This window comes from Haliotis rufescens, unplaced genomic scaffold (genome assembly GCF_023055435.1).
Source record: "Haliotis rufescens isolate VD_foot unplaced genomic scaffold, xgHalRufe1.0.p SCAF_62, whole genome shotgun sequence".
Lineage (NCBI taxonomy): Eukaryota > Metazoa > Mollusca > Gastropoda > Lepetellida > Haliotidae > Haliotis > Haliotis rufescens.
In genome coordinates, this window is record NW_025964353.1 from 2,129,533 (window position 1) to 2,156,928 (window position 27,396).

At 37.2% G+C, this 27,396-nt stretch overlaps 2 protein-coding genes across 3 annotated transcripts; one reads left to right on the forward strand and one right to left on the reverse strand.

Moving 5' to 3' along the window:
- LOC124110807 (splicing factor 1-like) lies at positions 1 to 16,567 on the forward strand. Of its 2 annotated transcripts, none has more exons than XM_046470226.2 (13): positions 1 to 144; positions 2,838 to 3,011; positions 5,456 to 5,531; positions 8,450 to 8,602; positions 9,383 to 9,503; positions 9,645 to 9,797; positions 10,674 to 10,792; positions 12,375 to 12,479; positions 13,005 to 13,077; positions 13,322 to 13,438; positions 14,424 to 14,676; positions 15,195 to 15,290; positions 15,500 to 16,567. In XM_046470226.2, exons 1-13 carry the CDS (start codon positions 90 to 92, stop codon positions 15,784 to 15,786), a joined length of 1,782 nt encoding a protein of 593 aa, XP_046326182.2. In that variant the 5' UTR covers positions 1 to 89; the 3' UTR covers positions 15,787 to 16,567. The 2 variants fall into 2 exon arrangements, with proteins under 2 accessions (XP_046326182.2, XP_046326183.2); XM_046470227.2 differs by having other exon boundaries at positions 15,503 to 16,567.
- Positions 16,102 to 27,396, reverse strand: LOC124110808 (kinetochore protein Spc24-like). Its single transcript, XM_046470228.2, has 5 exons — positions 27,277 to 27,396; positions 24,297 to 24,480; positions 22,543 to 22,795; positions 18,496 to 18,572; positions 16,102 to 16,899 (listed from the first exon to the last, which is right to left on the reverse strand). The coding sequence occupies exons 2-5, from the start codon at positions 24,457 to 24,459 to the stop codon at positions 16,793 to 16,795; spliced, it is 600 nt and encodes a 199-aa protein (XP_046326184.2). The 5' UTR covers positions 24,460 to 24,480; positions 27,277 to 27,396; the 3' UTR covers positions 16,102 to 16,792.

Below are 27,396 nucleotides of genomic sequence, written 5' to 3' on the forward strand. Positions count from 1 at the left end.
GCAAGCGACTTCCGGCGGCCATTGTTTGACTCGTGGTGAACGTTTTGCTGCTGTGCGGTATATTTACAGCAGAGCGAATCGCGTTGACAATGTTCACACAGAATCCTATGAAAAGACCTTTCGAAGGAGGCGACAATGTCTCTGGTAAACAATTTAGTAAACCTACTTTGATTTAAGAATGTTGACATTAAAAAAGAAAGTACAAGAATCTAGGTCTTGATGGTTGTAGTTTAGAAACTGTACCAGTAGGCCAAAATGGCACGTGTCTAAAACCTTATCGTGGACCCTGTTACTTAATCAGAGATATTACTGTGTGCGGCTTCGTGTGATATCCTAATAAATAATGCATGTTATTTGTTGCATTGTTGCATGTTACGTTTTGTCTGGCATGATGGTGAACTGTAAAACTTACCATGTTGACAAGAATCCGAGGACGTGGAAAGCCTTGGCTTTGGCAACACAATGATAAATTATTATGTATGGACCTTTAAAATTCCTACCCTGCTTATTGCACAAATGAAATGAAAATGCTCCAGACACTATTATTTCATCCCAACCCTAGTTCATAAAACTAAATAATTTACTCTTTTGAATTCATATTGAGAGTAAGAAAGTACAACTCTATGGATAACAACTTCTGGTTTATGGCGTATAGTGACATTTCTATGTAGATACTTACAACGTTATTAAACTGGTTCGACAACAACCAAGTGATGAGAGGTATATATGCATGACATGTTTTGATAAGCAGCAGAATAACATTGACAACAACAGTAATCATGTCTGGCTACAGCCCAGATAATTGGCTGGCTCCCAATCCCTCCCAATGTCTCAGAACCCCCTCCAACAAACAACCCCCCAAAAGGGTAATCTATAAGATTAATTGTGACTGGTGACTCGTAAATTGGTGAAACCTCCCGCACAGTAGATACCCGCATCAAAGAACACACAACTTCAACTGCCAAAGCAGACAGCAAATCAGCCCCTCAGACCACCAGCAAAAATTCCCAAGCCATCAAATTCAGTTTGACAGTCAAAATCCTCACAACAAAACATAAGGACTTTATCAAAAGAAAACTTTCAGAAGCTATTGAAATACACCGTCACAAACCTTTGATCAACACAAGTCGAGTATTATATCTCATCTGCAATGGACTTTTTAATTAGGATCCAATCAGCTTGTCACAGCTGTATAATCGCTTTAATCCTTATTCTTATTGTATATCTGGCTTCTCTACCCATGAGCTTCATAACTTGTGGGCTATTTGTTGATTCTCACTGTACATTTGCTACATCCATTTATCTGTTTGCTACCGTTGTTGTCAGTGTTAATCTGCTGCTTATCACAACATACCATGCATATACATCTCTCATAACGGTGAAAGAATCTACATCGAAACGTCGCTATATGCATTAAACCAGAAGTTGTTAGCCGTAAAGTTGTACGTTTTTCTTACTTATTTGCCAACGTCTAGAATGCGAATCAAACAGTTCATGTTGAGAGAAATAAATATTTAAGTTTATAATCTTGTAAATATTTTCTGCTACAAATGTAATAATACAATTTGGTTAATTCTAATGATATTATAACTTGTATAGACCCACCATGATTACTCGATTAACCAGTTGCCAGGTCCGGAAGATACGCCAGATTTCAGGGTGTACATAAATTCCTGTGCCGCACTCAAGTTACAGGGCGTTTGTCATTTCGACCACAGCTCTCTTGTATCATTATGATTTGCCATAGGCTTGATTCGAGTTGGAACATAATCAGCATGTAACACCTTGTATATCTACAAAATACCGCCAAGTTTTGTTTTCAGCAAGATTAAGTTTACAGTTCATTGCGATATGACATCAGAGGATCGAGATTAAGCAGTCAAATCATTACCCTGCTAGTGAATTCAAACTGCAAAGTGTGATCAATTTTTTTAAATGGGACTAGTTTTAGCGCAAGAAATAACAGATGTATGTAAAACACTTTCCATTTTTGCACTTTTATAGTTTATTGCATTTAACAGAGACTGTCCTCGGAAAGCTTTCTAGCGCAAGTAATATAGCTGTCATTTTGAAAATACACCATGGGTTACCTCCCTTGCCTTCTGAATACAAGGTGTACAGTGATTTGAGTATGATCGTAACATAGTTTGTAATTTGAAGGATTCACTGAAATCTCAAAGCAAAGGTGCCAATAAAGAATTACCTCTCTTTAAGGAAGCGTTAAAGTTTGTTTCGCGCATGTCAAATAAATCTCTAAACTCTCAATAATCTGAGTGCAGCAATCTGATGTTCTCTCCGGACCTGGTTACAGCAACAAATTTTGTAAACTGGTATTCATTTTCCTTCTTAATGTTATTAAAAATTTACAGCAGTACTTATGAATCTATCCATAAAAATGTTTTCACAAACAATATGTATTCACCATAAACCAATTTTGAAAAAGACATTGAATTCAGTTTGCAACACTGTCAGTAACATTAATTTGCTACTATTATGTAAGCTTTTGGAATGTGACCATATGAGCTATGTTTTTTGTTTTGTTTTGCCATTTGCCTAAATAAGTGCCACAATATGATGCAATGAGATGGATTGCGAAGGATTGCGAACAGTGGGTGGTTAAGAACTTCTTTTTATCAGACTCCTGCAATGGAAGATACCATTGTTCATATCCAACTAATCTACAACTCATTTTGGATGAGTGAGTTATGTAACATAGTTAGATTTAAAGATGAAACAACTAGTTCGACTAGTCTTGGACTAGTCTTGGACTAGCAGACTTCAGGCCGTGTATATCCCTGAACCTCACTCACTGCATGAGCTTTTCCTTTTTTCCTTAGGTTGGGGTGCTGGAAGCAACCCAAATATGGGCAATAATGGTAGCAAGGCAGAAGATAGGAAGAAGAAAAGGCGGAGTCGATGGAACACAGAGTTTGATGACAAGACTGTTATTCCAGGAATGCCAACTTACATTCCACCTGATCTCACAGCAGAGCAAGAACGACAGTACTTGGGTAAGAATTGGATCAAAACACTTTCATTAACAGCTTTCAGTTAATACAAAGTTCAATTTGTAAGAGATGTACTTTATGATAAAACAGAACATTCAAATTTCAGATACAAAAGCTGGTTTTGTAACAATGAAGACAATGAGAGACATTGCCTAAATTACTCGTTTTCTATTTTTTTTGTACTGTGTGAATGAATGACAATCAAAATGAGGTTGCTTTTGCTTGGTCATGTTGTTTATGATAGTGAAATGACAGTTTGGACAAATATTACATTATAATGTATGTTTTAGATTTTGTACTCTGTATGTCTTTTGAGCAATGTGAACAATAATAGTTATGTAAGCATTTTTGTGTTTTCTATTTGCATGTCCTCTGTCATGTCTATTTAAGAATATCATGCTGTAACTGCAGTCACTAGTCCAAAACCTTAGACTAGTACACACAACTAGTATCAGTCAGTATATTTAAATTTTACAAACTACTAATAGTGATGCCAAGAGACAATTTCTGGCTACTGGGCTTGTTAGGAATATGAACACACAATGCCATTTTGAAAGTGGTTGGAAAATCTTTTAAACAATGTAAAGCTGTGATTTATTTGTGATAGTAGGGTTCAATAGGGCACAATAATTTTCAAAGAAAAGTCTGTCAAATTTGTGTTATGATTCAAATAATTATTTTCCTTTGTTTAATTTAATATTTGTGAAAATGTAAATTTTATTTATCATGGTCAGAATACATAAGGTCAGTTTGATAATAGAAATGACACAATATTGTTCATGTTGCTCATGTCCACATGTGATATATGGTTTCAAAGCACTAAACTAAACTTAAAAATGTATTTATTGTCTTTGATTATGGAATTATATTTACCCGCCATTGTTATGCTTCTTCATGTACATGACAGTCTTGCTGGACATTATCATGGCTAAATACCTTTTTTGCCCACAGGATAATATAGTATTTACTATTATGTTTTACAATCATTCACATACATTATTCATAGTGTTTAAGTGTTTCGATTCACTGCCCAAATATTTCAGAAGAAAAGGTAAGGCAAAAATAATTATTTAATTTTCAGGCTCTGCTATTGCAGGATTCTAAATAGTTTGGTGTAAATTTCAGTCTCACCATTCTGGACTTGTTGCCCACGTGTCATGATTTGGCGGCATTAGTCTCAATAGGAGTGTGTCTTATTCAAGTGTTTAGTTTTATCCTTTTATTTAAAACATTATCAATGCAAAATATCTTAACAAGATCCACCCATCGTGATTTTATCTTGTGACATTCATTGTTTGTGCCAGAGATTTCTTTAAACAAGCAAATGTTAGAAACACCTCAACACGATAAATTGAAAAATATGTAAAGACTAAGACAGGCTTGCTACCAAACAATGTGAATAGGTCAAATTTTACTGTTAATGGCAGTTCTATTAGATATAAATAACTTACTATCTACATGTTCTTAAAAACTTTCTCAATATGTCATCAAATCTTTTCATGGAATGTTTATATTAGGGGTGACTATTGGGGCTATTTTCACTATTGGGATTGTATTGCGATAGTATTGTGATAGTATTGTGATAGTTGTCAACTATTGCAACAGTAAACCAACTTTAAGACTTGATAATTATATTAATTAATTATAATAATTAATAGAAATAAATAAAGTATTGATGACAATCCCAGTGTCAACCATTCCCCCCCCTTGCTACTCAAATCAAGACAATCCTTGCTAAGACTATTGGCATTTAAAAATTTCTATCGATATGCATGTAAACATGTAGTACTATCGGGGGACAAACAATTGCAATACACTGTGTAGTTCATACTTGGATGTCTCAAAGTCCCAGTTGTCTCAAACTCATTGGGGAGTCCCAAGTATCCAAATTAAGCTTTTCTCAATGTACCGACGAGTTTAACACTAAGAGGTTCAACTGTATGTCATTACACACTCATAGTTGATGCCAGTAGTTTCTGGTGTAAAAACAACTTTCTTCCAACATGCTGCAGATTGTTTGAAACATGGCTAAAACAGACATTCAAAATATGCTACTCAAAAGAGGTTAATGAACACCTGTTTCTTTCATATTACTATAGTTAATCTGTCATGGCATTAACTAGTCATATAAAAGAATCGGGTGTTCTTTAACTTCTTTTGAGTAGTATATATATATATATAAACCAGATTTTGAAAGTAGTTTCAATACATTCCCTTGTTGAAATAAACATTGTTAGATATTGCTGAAACTGACTATGAAACGCCATCATATTGTCCCCCTGGATAAATGTTATTTGTAACTTTATGTAAGTGTCGCCAATAAAGAAATTCAAATTTATTCCCAAATGCAAACAAAAGCCTGCCAAGACAGTCCAGAATGGTTTTGACCAGTTACTTGTGTATGTGTTAATGAACAATTGCTGCTACTTTAACCACTTGTATTACAGTGCACCTACAGATTGAAGAAATAAGTCGTAAGCTGCGCACTGGGGACCTTGGCATTCCACCTAATCCAGAACAAAGGTTTGACGCCGGAGGGTTAATCCTAAATATCATCTGATTTTGTCAACAGCGGCTGCCTGAGCATGGGAGATTGGCACAAACATTGCTAGAATAATTCTTAGATTGTCTCTCATTACGTTTTTATTGGCTAATATTTACTTTTATTTTACTGATATTCATAATTCAATCTTTCTTTCTTCATTTTGTTAAAATGTGACTTGTTAAACCTGAAATGTATTTGACTATTTTTCCAGCTTACCTAGTAATAACCAAATTTTCAGCAATAGGTATTTATGATGTTTTTGAAAGGTTAAAACCAAAGTCTTTAGCATTCATTACTTGGTAAGCACAAAAAAAGGATATTGATGAATGATGTAGCTTCACCCTACATTAAGAAATGTTCTCAAGAGTTCTCAGAATGGGAAATTAAGATCCTGTAGATCTAACCAAAATGGCAAAGTAATGACATATATGAGTTACATGAGATGATTTTTCACAAAACACCTGCACGTTAGTTCACAATTATTCAATATGTTTTGGTTGTTTTGGGCAAACATTGTTATTGTTATGTTTAAACTCGGTTTCATTCAAAGGGACCTTTTGTTTAGCCTTATTTTGGTTGAAGGAATGATGCCTTTTATTCATATTCAATTCCAACTTTGTTTTATCAAAATTATTTTCCAAGGCTCATGAAACAAGTTTAGTGTTTGTAAATATTTTGAGAACGGTGAATTTCATCACAGAATTAGTGTTGATACAAGCATGTGATATTGACAAGAAATGAAGAATCAATTATATGCGTGTTTGTGCCAATAAAACACTTCAACCAGGTGGGACCATCATGACGACTGGTAATGGCTGTATCTACTACTCTTGTGCATTTAATTCTTTAACAAAACCTGCAATTTGTATTACCCATTCCACCATAAAGAATTTATAAGTGTGTCTAACCTCAAATTGCATTGCAAGTAAACAGAACCTAATTTGAGACGCAGCCTCTGCCATAGATACTTATGTCAATATGATAAAGTGTTAGATATTATCAGAACTCTGCAACAAACATGTATGTGCTATTTGGAGATTTCACTTGAATTATTACTACAACCAATGCTTCACACAAACTGCATGTAGAGTAAATTTCAAGGACCTGCATTAGAAGTTAATAGTAGCGAAAATTCTTCCACAATATCAATATGTCTTATTTGTTTGCATGTTCTTGTATTGATATGTTGGCTAAAATATTCTTTGAAGTAAAGTAGTACTTATGCTATCATTCAGACTCATTGAAATTATTTGTTGTCACAGACAAGTCAAGTATTTCAAATCTTGAATAATTTTATAGAAATTTTGAGGATTCCTTTACCAGCTTGAAAGTTGACTTGATACTAAATATAATCAGAACTGACCCATTCCAGAAAGCTAGTGATATCAAATTTGTTATCCCAGCTTATTCCTTTAGTGCTCCTATAGTTGAGTCAAATGATGTGAATATCTCACACATAACCCATTACTGCTATTCTATAGCATTTGTAACTAATCTGAATTTTTCTCCCATTGATAATTGACTTTTCTTTTAAATCAACCATGCATGAGTGATAAATGAAATTAGATTTGTGAAATAATGATTTTACTCTCTTGATAAATGACTCCAGATCTTTTCCAGCGACAGAGGAAGTCATAATATAGTTGCCTGCTTTCAAGTCTTAATTGCCTTTCTCTTGACAACAGTCACATTGACAGCAAATTAAGAGAATTATTTTTCAAATTGCACATGTTTGAAACTATGGTCGGCCCTGATTTAGTGTTAGTCCCATCCTCACTGGTGCATGACAGACCAAAGTGATTACCAAGCTCATTCTGCGGGTGTAGAGAGCATGTTCTCTTCCCAGTGCACTTTCATATTTCACCTTTCTTTATTTTGTATTTTTTTTCTCCAAGTATGAATTTGCATGAAGCACTTAACTACATTAAACCAATAGAAAATATTGTCACTGAGTATAAACGCTATGAACTTCCTGTCTCTGTGTAGCAAAACTCTAAATCCAACATTGACCTACCACATGTATAATTGGCTGTCTGCACATTTGTATTAAACATTCTATCTATATGTAGTTTTTGGTAAGTAAAAACATTTGTACTTGGAGAAACAGTAAATAATCCCCTGTCCTTCCTTCACTTTCTATTTGCAACTGTGCTAATTAGGATTATATTTGAACCTTTGTTATATTTGACAGAAAAAGAGAATAGTCTCTGACAGGCAGACATCATACAATTAAACTTTATGAATGACGACTTCTTTGATGCTCTCATTGAGGTTAGAGGTACTCCTTGTGCCTTCATCCACTCAAGGATTAACTAGTTATATGTAGAACATTTCTTTGTGTATAACTGTGACTTGTGCAGTCATTCACCCCATGAAAGGTCAAAAGTAGCCCTGAAATCATAAATGTTTTTTGCTTTTTTTTTATATTTCATCCATTATTTTTCAATTCTTCATAACTCTGAATATTTTGAGTGGAATGAAATGGTTAATGTTTAAAATATATGGAAAAATCAACCAACTTCCAATCTTCTACTGATTTGTCAAGTGTAATACACATGTGTTAAAACATTCTTTCCCCTAAGTTTTCAAGAGCATGATCCTTCTGTGAATTTTGATTATGTCTAATGCTTAAAGGTTATGCCTAGCTTCAGGTTTCTATGCAAAGAAGCTTTTGTGCCTGTCAATCTTATTTTCTTCCTGTTATCTGGGTACATCATAGCATGTGATGTGAGCATTCTTTGTCCCGAGGATCTATCCCTCCCTGTACCCATGTCCCATCCATCCATTCCCCCATAGCTCCATAACTCACTCAACATACCCTGCTGCTAGGAGTCTGTCATGCCAGTTGTGGTTGGGTTCAGTTGCTGTGTTCTTATCACATACTTGTTGTCTGCAGGTCTCCTTCTCCGGAACCCATATACAACAACGAGGGGAAGAGGCTGAATACAAGGGAGTACCGGACAAGGAAACGTCTTGAAGAGGATAGGCATAAACTCGTGCAGGAAGCACTGCAATTGAATACAGACTACAAACCACCACCAGATTACAAGTAATAGAATAAAACCAAGCTATTTTGATTAATGTCATCTATTATATGAAATGTATAAATACAAAACCTACGTAATATTATGTAATAAGATAATCATGACAATCATTGTAATAACCATTGCTATTATGAATGCCGGTAATAATTGTCTGGTGATAATTCTTCTCAACCTCCATGGTTGCAATTTGGAAGTCATGTTTTACTTTTGCTTTTGTAAATATTATGATGACATGTCAACTTTCTCCCATCTTCCCGAGGCAAGAGAGTTAACTGACTATAAAAGTCCAGTTTCCACCCTTGCCGAACTAGGCTGGTATTATGGAGTTATATTTTTGCTGGACTAACGAATCTATGCATAGTCCAATCAAAATCGCGCACTGAAATCAAAATCCGGTTGGTAAACTGTCGTGCAGAGTTAGGTCGATTGCACCAAGGTGCTCACGTGATTTGATGCATTTTGCGATGTAAGACCCATTTTATCACAATATAGATCTTGCTTATCGATCAGATCGTCCTGACCGGTGCCACCATTTTGTGTGAAGCAAATGCAAGTGATACGAGAGTTGGAATCCGATTGGTCCATAGGAGAGGCTTAGAAGGTTCATAACTGGTAATAGCCACTGATGGCGCTACGATCGAGCCCAGTAATTCCAGCCTAGTTCAGCAAGGGTGGAAACTGTACTTTTAAAGTCAGTTAACTCTCTTGCCTCCTGAATCAAGGCAGTATTGTCTTGCTTGGTGACAGCTGCGTTGTTGCCTTACTTATGTGATTGATTGTTCTAGACCTCCAGTGGTGCGGGTCAGTGACAAGGTGATGATACCACAGGAGGAACACCCAGATATCAACTTTGTTGGTTTGCTGATAGGTCCCAGAGGAAATACGCTGAAAAACTTGGAAAAAGATGTAAGAGAATATTAAAAAGTGGAAATATGCCTTAATGATCTGTATATATATCATGTGATGAATTTGCCATCACTTTCCTGTATATTGTGTTTTGAATTTGCTGAATCTTTCATTATGATTGAACTTTACGTTTTTCTGCAGACTGGTGCGAAGATCATCATAAGAGGCAAAGGTTCAGTAAAGGAGGGTAAGATAGGCCGTAAAGATGGGCAGCCACTGCCAGGAGAAGATGAACCTCTACATGCATACGTCACAGCGAACAACCCAGAGAATGTTCAGACTGCTGTTGAGAAGGTAGTTGCCACTGTTACTGTGTCTTACTGCATGAATTGGGCAGCTGGTGTAGGTAAATACTTTCAATCTTAGGTATATGGGGTCAGCCTATGTTGTATGTCAACTACGAGGGAGAGCCACAGTCTAATTAATTGAAAAACATGGACAGATTCATTTGATGCCAAGATTGTCAGAATATTAGCACTTCTCTTGCACTCAAACTCTCTGATTTGCATGTGTAATTGAATATGTGATGCTCGAAGTTTTGTTTATATTACTCAACACCCAATAAAATGAAAAAAACAAAACAAACACATGTTTATAACCACGTGAGGTATTGCAAAACAAGTTAACTTTATCTGTAACTCTATGAAAATGAAGTGTTTGTTAAGACAGCCTTGATCGTAAATAACTGATATGCATGGGGTCTTTGAATGGTAAATAGAAGTGATACACACAAGGAAGAGAATTTATGGATGTCAACTTCTTTATGATGAGGAACACAATGTTTTCGAGAATAAAATTACTCCATCAGGTGAATAAGTGCTATGAAGCGGAGAACATATATATGTATCTTCAAGAAGAAGTATATATGTTGTTCTTACAGGTACATATAATATATGTTCTCTGCTTCGTAGCATTTATTCACCTGATGATGGAGTAAGTATATACTCAGAAACATTGTGTTCCTCATAATAAAAACGTTGATATCCATAAATTCTCTTCGATACACATGGGGTTGTGGCCTTTCATACTTAAAGTACTGAATTGAATCTCAATCTATAGGTAAATGTATGTTTATTATAATCTTATTTGAAATTGATGAGAATCAGCCTTGATGGTGACATCTCTATATCCAAGATATATGATCAACTTGTAAATATGGACCATTTCCAGATCAAGGAGATTATACGACAAGGTATTGAAGTTCCTGAAGGACAAAATGATCTCAGAAGGCAGCAGCTTAGGGAGTTAGCCCTCCTCAATGGAACACTGAGGGAGAATGATGGATTAGCGTAAGTAGTTTAGGCTAAATGAATATTGAAGAACATTGGAATGAAATTATGACAGAAATACCCGAAACAGAAGGTTTTGTCCTTTCAAATGTCATTAAAAAGTGAGTGAGTGAGTGAGTATGGTTTTACGCCGCTTTAAGCAATATCCCAGCAATATCATGGCGGGGGACACCAGAAATGGGCTTCACACATTGTACCCATATCGGGAATCGAACCTGGGTATTCGGCGTGACGAGCGAACGCTTTAACCACTAGGCTACCCGACTACCCCTCATTAAAAACAGATCTTTTTACTCTGATACAATACCTAGGGGTGACTATTGGGACTATTTTCACTATTGAGATTGTATTGCAATAGTAGCGCACACTATTGTAATAGTATTCCGATAGTAGTAAACTAACTTTAAGGCTTGATATTACATTAATCATTGCAGTGGAAATGAATAAAGTATTGCTGACAATCTCAAAGACTGCAAATTTTCTCCCTGTCACTCTAGTGTATTCAAGTAACTCTAGTCTGAAGTTTTTTTGCAAACCGACAACAGAGGCAGGTTTTAAATTTGCATAATATAGGTATAGTTCATAACAAATTGAAACAGTTGATAGTTATGCATACTATTGACAATAGTTGTGACATTAATAAATTCCTATCGATATTGTACTGTTAAAGGGCAAACAATTGTGATAGATCAATATATCGTTCACTCCTAACAATGCATGAAGAACTAAGGACTGAGGACACTTCAATGGGCGATCGCATCAGATGAACATTCTAGTTAGCCAATCATCATCAAGGCTTCTAATGAATCTCGGAAATGGACTCAAACAACTTGTTCCAAAAGAAGAAAGTATAGCGGCACCATTATATTTGTATTAATATTTCATACATTCTGTTGTTTCCGAGTGCTGTGGCATCTACACCCATAAGGGAGAACATTTGTGTCGGGGTTTTCATTTGTATTGTCAAAATTTTTTAATGAAGCTGGTAATAAAAGAACTAGAGTTTTGGAAAGCTGACTGTTTATTGGCTCAAGAACCCACACAGCCTTCTATTGGAGGTTATGTCAGATCTTTACACAGAGAGGTATTGTATCAGAGTAAAAGATCTGAATTTGATGAAATTGTGTCCTTTCATTCTCAGTCTGGCAACATTTGAGTCTACTAGCCTGAATGTGTCACTTGGCATCATTTCCAGTAGATTTTAGTGATGATAAAGGGAGTTTTATTAGCCAAGCTTACTAAGTACTAATAAATTTGACAAGACCTCAGCTTTGGATTACTGGCTAGTTAAGACAGACTGTTCTCAAATTCTTATTCATTTTGAATAATTTTCTTATAACTGCACTGTTATTTAATGATGTGGAAATACTTTTAATTTCAAGGGACGATTTGAACAGCACGTCCACTTTTGTATTGAAATTTATAAATGAGAATGTCGGTGTCAACTTTATTAAATTATGAGTGATGTCACTGTATGGGTACACCTCAACAGAAAGTTGACTTACTTTTTATCCTATTTTATGCTTTTTACTTTTCACAAGATCATGAAATCTAATTTTCTAATCTTCCGCTTGTATCACAGGAAATTGAAACAGCTACAACAGGCACAGACAATCATCACAAACACAATCATCTGTACAGTGTGTGGCGGCACGGGTCACATTGCACAAGATTGTAAAGAGAAAAAGTAAGTCTATAATGTTGACACTGTGTATGTGTTCTACTGGGTGGTGTACCACCCCATTTCACCCCACTTCTACTGGGTGGTTGAACTGGACCCAGAGAAAACCCTTATGACATATATCAATAATATGTTGCAGGGTTTCTCATTGGCTGATATTCAGGCCGCCCGTGCCTATAACATGTCAATCAAAATATCCAAATTGAAATTCAAAACTTCCCAAGTCAGATTATAATGATTGTCACTAAACATACAGGACTTGTATTTCATTGATAACAGGGCTAATGAAGAGAATAGGCCCTTTCTTACTTAGTTTACATGGCTGCGTCCGAATATATACTGTAAATCTTGAAATTTATGTGTTTCCAAATTAATATGACTGGCCAGTATATAAACACCTGGCCAGTATTTCAAAATACAGATATTCCAACCAGCTAATGTTCACATCAAGTTCTAATTCAGAACTTCTTTTTCCAGAAATATTTGTTATTACCCCACCAGATACTAATGCATGTTCACTGATGGTTTCAGACCTGGTGATGGTTTCAGAATGCAGCAGGCCCCTATTCAATCACAAGCTGATAAAGCTAAAATGGACAGTGAGGTAAGAGAACTGTTTTGAAGACCCACTTTATTTTGCTTGCACAACATTTAATGTATGCAAATAGATTATGTTTATACATGTATATTACTTTCATTATATAATGTATATATGTTAAATAATGATGTTATGAAGAAAAAAATAATAGTGATTAAGCTGTTGTACTGGAAACAAAAATGGAACAAATATGAGTTAAGATAATGTATTATGTTAGAAATATCTTGGTAAAGTTTGTGTTTTGTTTCAGTATATGTCTCTGATGGCAGAGTTGGGTGAAGGCCCTCCACCTAAAGTAGAAAGGCCATCTCATGTTTTCAATCAACCCAGACACTCAAACTTCAATCAGCCACCACCAAACCCTATGGTAGGTCATATTTACCAAGCTTTCTTCATTTCAGTGCCTCAAAGCCATCTGTAATCAACTCAGTTTTATGATTTCACCTTTATTGAGGCAAATATTCTTATGGGGCCGTCACACCATGACGTTCTGGTCAGCGTTCTATGACGTTTGAGGAAACGTTGGTAGTCGCCCATGGTTGCTGGGATAGCGCCAGAAGAGTGTTGTGTGAACGCTAGTGAACGTCGGTGATCGCCGGGAATTGGCGGAGAACGCTGGTCCGGAAAAAAAGTTTTGAACATGCACAGAAGTTCTCACTGAGACCAGCGTTCTTCAACGTTTAATTTTAAACGCTGAAGAACGTTTAAGAACGTTCGTGGAACGTTTTACTAACGTTCGCCGAGCGTTGCACGCGTTGGGCTATCGTTAGTCAGTCGTTACTCTAGCGTTACTTGGTTGTTACTAATCGTTTGCTTTGCATTGAACGACTCACTGGCGACCTGTCAATGACTGCTGAACGGTCCCCTAGCGCATGCAGCGCACGCAGACGCTATTCTGTCGTCATTCACACGTTAGTCACACGCTCAACACGCTCGTCTAACGTTGACAAATCGTTCGTCGCGCGCCAGTGGCACGTTAGCACACGCTAATGGTTTTCAGGGGTATCTTACTTGGTCGCTGTTACACGCTTCTCGTGCGTTAGACACACGCTAGTCATGCGTTAGGCACACGTTAATCACACGCCAGATGTGTCATCCTCATTCTAGAACGCTAAAAAATTGAACGATTGAAATGTTCAGAGAACGTTGACCAGAACGTCATGGTGTGACGGCCCCTTTAGACGTAGAAAATCTTCAATGCCAATCAGTTATTACACTTTTAGTACCCAAGAGGTATGTCTGATCATCTCCGGCTAATCTCTGCCACTCAAGTTTTATGCGATAGTATACTGTGATTATTTAAGCAAATATACAGATACTATAGATGGTACATGTATTGACTCTTTCCACAGGCAATCAATCCTCCATGGCCTCAGAACGCAGGTGCTAAACATAACTTAGGGCCACCTAGTTTCCAAACCCAACAGCAACATCGTGGGGGCATGCCTCAGGTGAGCAATGCCTCTCAAATTCAACAGCATGGTGTGATAAGCACAGGTATGCCCCCTGGCGTCCCACCCCCGCAACAGTTCACCACTGCTCCCTCGCTAGCACCATGGCAGCAGCCCAACAGTTCTGCACAGTCTGGAGTAACAACATCTATGGGTGAGTTATAATGTTATGATTATGCTTGTGTGAGAGACAACCAACGTTACTAAGGATGATCACAATAACTGCTGGAATGTGTTAATATTTGGAAAGCTAACCACTATTGAAGGCCAACTCTCAGCTGTGACTTATGGGACATGAGTCTACAACAGTCATATTTATAAGTAGATGAAATAAGACTTCTATGATTTCTCTCGACACAGTATGATGTTAATCTTTGTAATGCATCCCTTAGTTTCTAGGAACAGCTGATTGTGGGTTCAAATCCCAGATTTACCTTGATTATGATCCTTTGTCAAAATTATACCCATGTTCGTGGGTATCATGAAAGTGGTACGCCTCTATAGCCTGCTTTTTTCCTTTAAACAGGAACATGACAAAACTGAAATAATGCAGGTGTAATATTGAACTCTTTCAACTCATCACTGCAAAATCAGCACATATTTTGAATGGATTCGGGTCAGGGATGTGTCTGTGTGTTCATCTCACTTGAGCGGTGAATGTTTTTGTTTCAGGTGTTCCCCCACCCCCTCCTTCACTGCTGAATCCGCCGCCACCACCTCCACCAAACAACCAACATACCTCCACACCCTGGATGCAGTACTCACAAGGTTTGGCCTATCAATGTGTTGACAGTTTTCCAAACAGGAGTAAATATCACAATACATTTATCATGTGATGAATAGGACATATTTTTGCCTAATCCAAGTTTAATTCAGTTTTGAACCTCCTTTTTGACTGAAATTAATTCTTGACTAAACCTGTTGTCTACCTGTTCTGTTAACTAGTAACATGTAATCATCTTGGAATATTCTCCCAGCAGGTCCAGTTCCTCCACCACCACCATCCACAACAGCTCACTGGCAGACACAAGCATCAGCGCCACCTCCACCATCGAATTTGCCACCATGGCAACAACAGGCTCCACCCCCTCCTGTTCAACCCCCCATGCCGAGTGGTGTAGCTCCACCACCACCGCCTGTTAGTCAGGGTTACAACCCTGTACCTCCTCCTCCGCCCCCACCTGGTGGTTTTGATGTCAATCAACTGGGTGGCGTGAACCCTATGCTGGTTCCACCGCCACCACCACCACCCCCTTCATCTTAAGGTCAAGTTTTGTCATAGTTAACGGAATCACGGTGGAAGCGAAATGTACTGCATCCTGTTGATGGTTTTCAAATAGATCCTTTAACAAATTCATCTTGTTTGCAATATGATCTAAATCATCCAGTCTTTTTTTTTGTTAAGAGGTACTAATACCCGAGTAAATGCCTGTCTACATAGTAGAAAAAGAAAATCACTAATAATATGGGCCTTATTTGGTCAGAAGTTGAAGAGAATAATTTATTCTGCTCCCAATGCAATTTTGGAGCATCTAAAGGATTTACAGTGATAGTTTAAGCCAACAGTTTTTTTCAAGAATTTGGAAGATGGTTTTGTGTCCCTTATTGTATAGTTGTTTGTCTTATTTGTACATACATGCACCTTTGATGATCAAGAAATGTCATCTATCACTTGTACTAGTCCCAGTTTGTTTTGTAGAAATGTGATCAATTGTAGGCAAGTTTTATTTTCACTAAGTGCTGTTAACATTGCTTCTAATAATTCCATGTGATTTTGTGCCAGGTTTGCATTTCATAACATTCTCATCACTTAAGTGGAATACAATCTGCTACTGGATATGGATTAGACTTATTCACCCAAGTTGTGTATGCATTGTTCTTCCTAAATGTAAATATTTCATTTCATTCAGTTAATTGTGTAGAAATAATTTCATTTTGTGCACTTTTGTATGCTTAAGTTAGCACTACTTTCCAATGTAATGCTATACTAGTACTCAAATGAATTTGTACAAATTAAATAAGGAAATAAATAAATATGAAATCAATGAAATTGTTTGTATGATTCATTCTGAAGATGAACTACAGTTGTCACTGAACATGAAACAACATCCTTCAGCTGTGGACAAGGAGGAGCAAAAGGCCTTTCTGTACAGTGACACATTGTGTGAATGTACATTGGTCCATTTTCATGTTAAATGAACTAAAATGTTCATGTGCTCTTTAGAGGTGAGTGTCCAAAGCACAGTATTGATTAAGTCTGTGTAAGATCTTCACCATTCTTCTTCCATGAGGTCCCACAAATAGTTAACTGTGAAGAAATCGGACACCTGGTTCCTGTCAAATGAAAACGGTCGTACACTGTTTTTGTCACACATATCTGGTCAGCTATTAAGGAATATTTAAGTTGCTTGAATCTTCAAAGAAAAGCAGAAGGCATCTTTACATGTGTTATTACTTTAACATTATTGAGGAATGTTGAGATGAAATCTACTAATAGTTGTTTTAAGACTGCTTATGGGCATCATTCCACAAGAAAATCAACAATCTTGGAGTCACACTGCGATTTTCCCCTTTACACTGAATCCAGGTGCAAGCCGAGTAGACTATTACTTTTTCTGGATGGTCATAACCATGATTTTAATCAAATTTAACGTCACATTTACTAGCATCTGTGTTCTATATCATCCATAGTATAGCCTTTCTTAGGATTGGTATTGTCCATTTTGATTACTTCAGTTGTCAGCATAAAAATGTATGAGTATTAAACAGATGTTTCTTGAATAAGTATTTTCATAGTGGAACAACACCCTTCAAACTCATTGGCATCTCCCAAAGCATTAGGCATTGTGTCTGATGGTTGGGATAATGTAGAATTTCTTCTTTTTTTTTAAAATCCATACTTATACTTATCCATACCCATTTGACATTATTTTAGAAACAAAGCTATCTTTTTTCGCCAACCTAGTGTTGAAATTCCCTCTCAAGAGCTTGAAATCCAAACCAAAATGCATCTTCTGAATGTCAGTTTGGCATTGACCATCATTTAAAATCGCTGTCTTGTGTGAGCGAGCTGTCGATACATTTAATCCAGTTGGGAGAGGGAACGGATGTTCTAATACTACAAGTGGAGGACTGGTGATTAGGGCTAGGATGGGTAACTCGGGTACCTGGGTCGGGTGGGTACTGAGCAGGACCCAGGTACCCACAGGACTACCAGGACCCGTGGTTAGTCACGTGATATATTATTTAATAACAAAAATTATCTAGAACTCTAGGGTTACACTACAAGTCACTAATGTTCACATTTCTTTCTGACTATGCGCCCATTCCTTCTGACTTTTCAAATGGTTGAATATAGATATAACTTAAGTCAACTTCAGTGTATGCATGACCAGATCATTTAATACATGTATCTAAATACTTTTGCAAGGGCTATGGTAAAAAAAATTCACAATCGGACATTTTGTAATTATCTCTTGAGACCTACACTGGGTACCCGGGTAGTAAATTTAGACTCGTCCCAGCCCTCCTGGTGATATTGCCACTTTCCATTGTGAAAGAACAGTGTTATTTGATTGTATAGCCAATTTTAGCATTGTATCAATCAAACCAGGCTGAAACCAATGCTATGGTGGTGAATGGGTCTAGGGTTTATATTTTAGTAGAATGGACATATGATACATTGAGGACTGAACCAACAAGTCAGTGCCTGCCCCTGCTCGCACCCAACTTTTTTCAGACACCTTACACGTTAACTGCACCCTTGGTGGTTATGTGCTCCCCACCTTTTCCAAATTCCTGGATCTGTCTTTGCATCGAGGTGCTGATAGTCAAGGTTCCCCAGACGGACACAGTGCTCTTAACTCTATATGTCATAACTTTTACTCCAAGATTGCTCTGAATCTCTTTGAAAGGAGAAATTTGTCTGCTAATACAATTCTTTACATATAAGCAAGTTTGAAAAGAAGGATACATCCAATGACTTCATTGGGTTGACAGTCATATCGCCAACGGATGTTTGTAATATGACTGTACAGGTTCACATCATATCTGAAAGCAAAAATATATTTCTCCATCACATACGAATAGAAGACAATACATCAACTATCTACCTTAAAAAATAGAAGAGGTGCTCTACCTAAAGTACTGTCGGCAATGATAGAAAACTGCTTTTCTGGCTTCATTTAATATATACGAGTCATAGGACTATAAAAAGAACATATATCAAAATAATGAAAATTGCCCTAATCTATTCTGCCCTAACTGATACTGTCATTACCCATAAAATGTACTTTTACAGGTAAAATGATGATCAACTTAGAAAATATTCGTGTGTTGTCTTACATGTTTGAATGGCCTATAACCTGAGGTAATTACCTAACACCTGTCTCGCAGGTGTCTCGCAGGTGTCTCGCAGGTGCAAATGTCATAGAGATGGGAGTGGTCTCAAAATATTGCTGTTATTGTACTTAATTGACATGTGCGTGGATGGGGTAGCAATTAAGGATATGTAGTGCATTATATTTATATAATAGTTAGTGCAGTCTGGGAAATATTAATTGTATCTTTAATTCCTCCCAGATTCTACTACACATCAGCGTTACCTTCTATTTATAAAGCTTGTACACTATACTCCGAATCACCCTGTATCAAAGCTGTCTAATATCCTTTTACATCCAAGTTTGGTTTTTGACACCACCCCTATACCAGTTTGTTTTGTTTTATTTATCATACCATAGACTTGATGGTATGAATTGAAAACCATATAGCTTGGGCGTTAATAAACGTTTTCCCTCTATCTCTCTGACGTGTAAAGAACATACATTTCCCAGCACAGACTCCATATTGTGTACCATGGTTATGGCTATGCAAGTGAAATGTAACATGCATCATGGGAGCAATGTTAACAAAAGAAACGCAGCATCATTTTGTTGTTTTAGAAGATGCACATCTAGAATTTTCTCCAAATGATTTTTGTGTATGGATTAGATGTTTTATGAAGACTACATTATTATCTTTATAATGGAGTCACATATGCATATTTCTATAGTCCGTTTCAGACTACCATCATTGGACTTAGAATAAATGTAAACTTGTCGATAGGACTCCTTGTGACTGAAATACTTCAGACCACAGGTAGGTCGATCGGTAGTTACTAGATATTTCAAAAACAACTGTCTGTGAAAAATTATATCCTTTTTTAACAGGCAAAAAGCAGTTTTCTAGCAATTCCGACAGTACTTTAGTTAAAGTCACTTCAATTTGGTTATGAAATGATCATTTGAATTTGTCATCACTTCTGCATGAGAATTGCTAGGAAATAAAGTATTTCAACTAGAGTTCATGTAACAGGCCCAGAATTTTTTTAAGATCTCCTACTGCGGATGAAACAAAATTTGAAATAAATAATTTTCACTTTCAAACGTTCTTGTGGTATTATGACTACATACAGTTGTCATGTTGAACTAAATTTGAAAAGTTTTAAATGCAAGAGATTAAAATGTGTAAAGAAAACAAAATGAGTTTGTATCAAGTTTTGAGGGGGAAATGATTATGTTTTTACTGCAGACTTTTGGTAATTTTACTGCAGAATGTGTCTGGGACTGATGTAAAGCTAACATATTCCATGTACTAATCTGTACCCAACACCCATGGCGACCTATTCATGAAGCTGTTTTAGCACTATTCAGGTTGAATAAAGGTGTTATGAAAATCTTAGCTTATTCGATTCTAGAATCTGTCATGGCACTAAGTTATCTTCAGTTAAATAAATAATCCGTCACATCATGTGTACTTATTACCCATTGTCACTCAGTGTCAATAGTCTAATCAGGAAAGTTCACTGACCCGCCACACCGAGTAAATTTCCTAACATAACATGATAACACTTAGTAGTCCAGAGAGCCTTATGAAACTGACTGACACTGAGTCAACTTTTCAGAACGCTGCTTCCTACTTCTATAAAAAAAGAAAATGTGCAATCTCATCGCCATGGTGTTGCAAAACTTTCCACACGCACTAAGGATATTGTTACCCAACTTGCAATATTTAATGGCTCAAAACCTTTCAGATTTACAGTATACAAGGTTAGTTTGCAATCTAGGTAGGTTGAGTCCCATAACATTCCTTCCCAAATCATCCATTTTGCTCTGAGGGAGCGTGGCAATCAACCTTGTTTCAGTTGTGGTATATCCTGCATCTATGTTTCAGGGTTATGTACTGAAAACACTTTGAAAAAGCATATTCAAATTTTCGTAATATTTGGAAATTGAAATTAAGTTGTTCTGTGTATTTAAGCATGGGGTAGTTAAAACATGAAAAATGTCACGAAACATATAAGCAATAACAATGCATACATGAATTTCAATCAAGGGAATTCCCCAAAACATTTATGCTTCATTGGGAAACCCAGTCACAAAAGAGCTCACTGTCTAAGCATATATTTGTGTAGTAGGTGCCATGATTGATTTAAGACAGCTTGAAGAATAGCTCTTAAGGCAGCCATAATATTTGTCGTAAGTCAGGAAGATTTGTCATAGCTTAGACAGCTCTGAGAATAGGCCGCCTGGAATGTAATGGACTATGCCACTCATGCATATTCATCGGGGTCAACAGTCAGGTCCAAGTGTTTCCTTTGTGTGTTTAACAGTAGGTTGATACTTGGGACAAGCAAAGACTTTGGAAACAACTCAAACTTAAAACTGGACAAAAATAAAATTAATTCCTGACATCTTCAATAGACACCTTGCTCTAGGTAGGGTGATGTTGTCTTCATCATGACTACATACCTTGCTCTAGGTAGGGTGATGTTGACTTCATCATGAATACATACCTTGCTTTTGGTAGGGCGATGTTGGTTTCATCATGAATACATACCTTGCTTTAGGTAGGGCGATGTTGGTTTCATCATGAATACATACCTTGCTTTAGGTAGGGCGATGTTAGTTTCATCATGAATACATACCTTGCTTTAGGTAGGGCGATGTTGGTTTCATCATGAATACATACCTTGCTTTAGGTAGGGCGATGTTGGTTTCATCATGAGTACATACCTTGTTTTAGGTAGGGCGATGTTGGTTTCATCATGAGTACATACCTTGCTTTAGGTAGGGCGATGTTGGTTTCATCATGAGTACATACCTTGCTCTAGGTAGGGTGATGTTGACTTCATCATGAATACATACCTTGCTTTTGGTAGGGCGATGTTGGTTTCATCATGAATACATACCTTGCTTTAGGTAGGGCGATGTTGGTTTCATCATGAATACATACCTTGCTTTAGGTAGGGCGATGTTGGTTTCATCATGAATACATACCTTGCTTTAGGTAGGGCGATGTTAGTTTCATCATGAATACATACCTTGCTTTAGGTAGGGCGATGTTGGTTTCATCATGAATACATACCTTGCTTTAGGTAGGGCGATGTTGGTTTCATCATGAGTACATACCTTGTTTTAGGTAGGGCGATGTTGGTTTCATCATGAGTACATACCTTGCTTTAGGTAGGGCGATGTTGGTTTCATCATGAGTACATACCTTGCTTTAGGTAGGGCGATGTTGGTTTCATCATGAGTACATACCTTGCTTTAGGTAGGGCGATGTTGGTTTCATCATGAATACATACCTTGCTTTAGGTAGGGCGATGTTGGTTTCATCATGAATACATACCTTGCTTTAGGTAGGGCGATGTTGGTTTCATCATGAATACATACCTTGCTTTAGGTAGGGCGATGTTGGTTTCATCATGAATACATACCTTGCTTTAGGTAGGGCGATGTTGGTTTCATCATGAATACATACCTTGCTTTAGGTAGGGCGATGTTGGTTTCATCATGAATACATACCTTGCTTTAGGTAGGGCGATGTTGGTTTCATCATGAGTACATACCTTGCTTTAGGTAGGGCGATGTTGGTTTCATCATGAATACATACCTTGCTTTAGGTAGGGCGATGTTGGTTTCATCATGAGTACATACCTTGCTTTAGGTAGGGCGATGTTGGTTTCATCATGAATACATACCTTGCTTTAGGTAGGGCGATGTTGGTTTCATCCTTGATGCGGTCTCTCTCAGCCTTCAGCTGCTGATGCTGCAGCTGCGACTGTTCTAGCTTAGATTTCATGGCTGCACATTCGTGTTCCGTTTCCTCCATCGTTGTCTTGGTTGCCAGGATCTGCTGCTTCAACTTCCTCTCCTGGACCACATGTTCCCCAGCGTCCTGCGCACCAGCCCCGGGGTTCTTCTCAAGCTCTTCCTCTTTCAGTCCTATCAGTTCTGTTGTAACAGGAGGGGGACAAGTCAGATGAGAGCTATACCATACTAATTTGCGCCGCAAAGATCCGAGTTAGAATTGGTCTTCAGCAACCATGCTTGTAAGAGACGACTACAGGGGATTGGGTGGTCAAACTCACTGACTTGGTTGATGCATCATATCCCAATCGCATAGATTGATGCTCCGGATATCAGTCACTTGATTGTCCAGTCAAGACTGTTAATTAGATACTGCCGTCATGGAGTGGGAATATTGTAGGGTGCGGCATTAAACAACAAACAAAACACTGTGAGTCCTGGGTGCAGTTGTACAAGACAACCTTATGCATGTAGTTTCTCTATGTTATGGTATAGGAGTTATGATCACCTTAACACTAAGATCGTATGTATAACGGCTCCCTGATTAAACATCCTGAACCCCTTCGTCACAAGAGCCTTTTTTGGAAGAGATGTCATAATTGTGGTTTCTCTTGTTGCCGTGCTGTTGTGTCATTGTTGTCAAATACTTGAGTTGCATATTCAGTCTGTACACACATGTATGACAAGTCAAAGTGCAGGTCATAGGAATCTGCTTGGACAAGAACAGTGATGTTCAATCCACGTACAGAAGGGATATATTAAATCTTCTTTACTTAATTATGTACATATGGACTCAAATCTATAAGAACACAAAGTTGTATACTATGGTGGACAGAACAAATATTTTCAATGAAAAATATGTTCATGGAGGTGTTATTCCGTTGAACAGTAATGATGTAAATATGAAAATATAGTTGCCCGATGACGAAGCCAAGACCAGAGCATGCACACTCAAGTTTGACGGTTTATGTTTTATCCCTTTGTTTTCTCTTATAAGAATTGACAGTTACGAATGGTATCCATTTTGAAAATGTGAAATTCCATCGTGGAATATTTTTATGTACGTCTCTTTCACTGGTATCCATCTGCTTTGTCACAATCTTCAGTCAATATTGCTGTAATAGAAACATGTACAAAACTTGTCCAAACACAATTTGATATTAAATTCATAAAACAAATTACCAACTTTGCAGATGGCATTCAAATATTCGCTAGACTGAATCCTGTTTTAGCACACATCTACTCACAATCAAAATGATTGAGAATACTATGTGTGTGTGCGTACATCCATCCATCCATACATACGTAGTCCTACATCCGTCTGTCCATCTGTATGTGCGTACATCTGTCCGTCCATACATACGAGCGTGCGTGCCTGCCTGCGTGCGTGCGTACGTACGCACGCACACACACACACGTTACATACATACATACATTACATACATACAAGACTTTGAATAGTTGAAGAGTGCATTGGGTTGCCGACCCATTTGTTCAAAATGCTAAAAACCTGGGTTGATGTCCCACATGGATACAATGTGTGAAGACAATTCTTGGTGTTCCCAGCTATTCTATTGCCAGATGTGACAAGAAACGTCATACTTACTGACAGCACTAAGATTACTTGACTGCGCTTGATAATTACCTTCAATTGCTGTTTGTACATGCTTGTGTTGTTTCTGTCGCTGTTGTTGTATATCTGTCCACATCTCCTTCATGTCGTCAATCATTTTCTTTTCCTCGTTATCCTTGTCCAGGTACACAATTAACTCCCCTGCAAAACTGGTTATCTCGTCGTATGATGTCATAGTGATGGGAAAAATTCACAGCTGAAACAATGTATTCAATAGTAACTTATTATTTTAAACATCACTTCAAGAATCAACTGTCAATTGTTTTTTCCCATGTCTGCAAATAAACCTTGCAGTCATTGCTCAGAAATGAATTCTCAGTCATTGTTAGTCCACCTACTGTAGGGGTTCTCATTCAATGGACTGGAAATTTCAATCATATCGACTGAACAATGATGTTTAATGCATCAATACATGGATTAATGACACCATTGAGAGAGGATTCTCAAAATACACAACAAAGATTAAAATGTGATTATTTGTAAGAAACTTCAATCATTTTTTACATATTATCAACATAAGCTGCATATTTATGATGATTGGCATAAACTCTATTTTCAACACTAAATTCACAAAATAATCACACGACACAGATTGTTCTCCTACATGTTTCAGCCTTATCTTCATGGAGAAGTGACTACAGTTACAGATCATATTATGATGTCACTATATCGTGACGTCACAATGCAACTGTATATGAATACTGTCAGCGCTGCATTGCCATGACGTCACACTGGCGACTTAATTTGACGGTGGTAACATTCACAATACAAACAAATATAATTCATATACATTGCGCTACCTATTTAACGATGGACACAGCTTTTTAATGAAAAAGTCTTCTTTAGCTTTACATTGCATAGCCTCAGCAGTATTCATTTTAAACAAAAGCATTATCTTAAATTTAATGTCCTTTCCTGCTGCACATTTGTCGATATGAGCGTTGAAGGGGATGCACCTTGTTTTGTTGTCCTTTAAGCACTTTGTTTGTCCAATGTATTCCTCATGCTCATGATATTAATCACTGGATTGTCTGGTCCAGACTCGATTATTTACAGACCTCCGTCATATAGCTGGAATATTGCTGAGTGCGATGTTAAACAACAAACCAACCAACCAACCAACAATGGCATATAAAAACAATAATTTGCCATTATAAGGGTTTTGCGGCCTAGCTTTAGAATACAGTACCACAAACTTTTCAAACATGTGACAATACCCTATGATGTAATTTGTGGTATTTTGTTGCCAGTCACACCGGCGAAACAATGCCCTGTCACGTCAGGGGTCATTGAGTGTGCATAAGCTCCTCCCAGTGATCTATCATCTCTACAAGCAATGTTATTGAATACGCCCAGCGGTGTTGAGAGTTTTGGATATTTGTTTACTAAATATAGCCTGCAGCAGCGAATTTTATAGCAAGCACTACGAAAGCACTTTTATTTTTTATTTTGTTTTCTCGTAATTCAAGTGGCTGAAATGGTTATGAATGGGAACTAATTTACATGTATTATTTTTTTGGTTCATTAATTTTCATTATTATGCACAAGAATGCAGTTTATTGGGGATATTATATTGGCGGCGAACACATCAAAATGTCGCCAGTGTTAGGGTAGGCTACCCCGAACTCTCTATCCTTAGCCCTTGGATCCCCTTTACAATCAATCCCCCCTTTACGATCATTAGGGTTAGGTACCCATTTCGTGGCTATTATAGATTCTATAGTGGCTCCTAATATTCTTCACACAAAAATGTCGAGTAAAAATAATGAAATGGTTTTGTGTCAAATATTTTGGCTACTGGAAACTGTCCTGGGACATTCACACAAGCCACTTTCACCGGCTACATTTTTTCAGTACTGATTCAAAAGCGAACTCACTGTTGTGTTGTCACTAGCCACGCTCATGCCTCCCTCATTCCTTACTGTTATCCACATAATCGTAACAGTGTTCCCTACCACACTTTTCTGTCACAAAATCCACCCGACGAATTATTAAATACCATGTCATTCATGCGTATTGGCGAGTTCGACGTCTGACGTCTGGAGGCGTTTTCAGTTCACGCCATATCGGCTCATTCCTCACCACTCGGTATCTTGTAAATTACGGAATGGGACGAGTGTGCCAAATGGCATCGGGATTATTTGTAAGTATCCGTAGACTAAAGTCAAGCAATCTCATTAAAATCAGATCTTAGTTTTCTCTACCGCTGAGGATATCCCATTACGGGTCATGTCAGAAAGACTTTTCGCGAATTTTCACTGACCAATGAAATGACTGACAAGAAATCGACATTAGCCAATCAAAAGGCAGCTTTCTTGAGCTTTATGACACTAGTTTCAAACTGCCGACTTAGCTTGGAAACTTCTTTTAACGTATTCTCGATTAAAAGAAATTAAAACTGATAAGAAGAACATTCTTGAATGGCTTATAGATGGCCTAGATTGTATGGATATAATCATAAAACTAGTTTCTACTCTGATAATTATTCTATATGTTACTTAAATGGACATAAAATGTTTACAACTAATGACTCATTAACTCAATGTACATTTGAAAGGTTACGTCAACTTAGGTGAATGATTTACGATTGGATTCCTTCGGCAACAACCTCATTATATCGTTTTATGGTTATTCCCACAACACCACATAAAACATGATACGAGTAATATGAACATCATGTGCCTCCTTCCCAGGGTATGTTAAAATTTTGTTTTCGCCAATTTGGGGCCGGTTTGCAGTTCAGATTATTTGAATAATCTACGAATCTCGGCGTCAATGATCAGCGGTGATATGGTTCTTACAACTTTGTTTTGATCGAAAACTGGACGAATAAGAAGTGGTACAAAAATCAGTTTCAACATATTCACCAGCCATTTATTATATTTATGATCTGACACTGTAAGGTCATATGTGATTCAGACATGAGAGAATTTTGTGCTTTTCCTTCGTATTGAACTTTTAAGGAACACAATATTACTATTATAAAACTTACAACAAATTGAATATTGCCGCGATCTCCTGTCAGTTCCTCTCGTATATTTCTATTGGCTGGAGACGTGAAAAGGAACCAATGAATGAAATTCTTATAAAGTTTTATAAGTGCTTAATACAC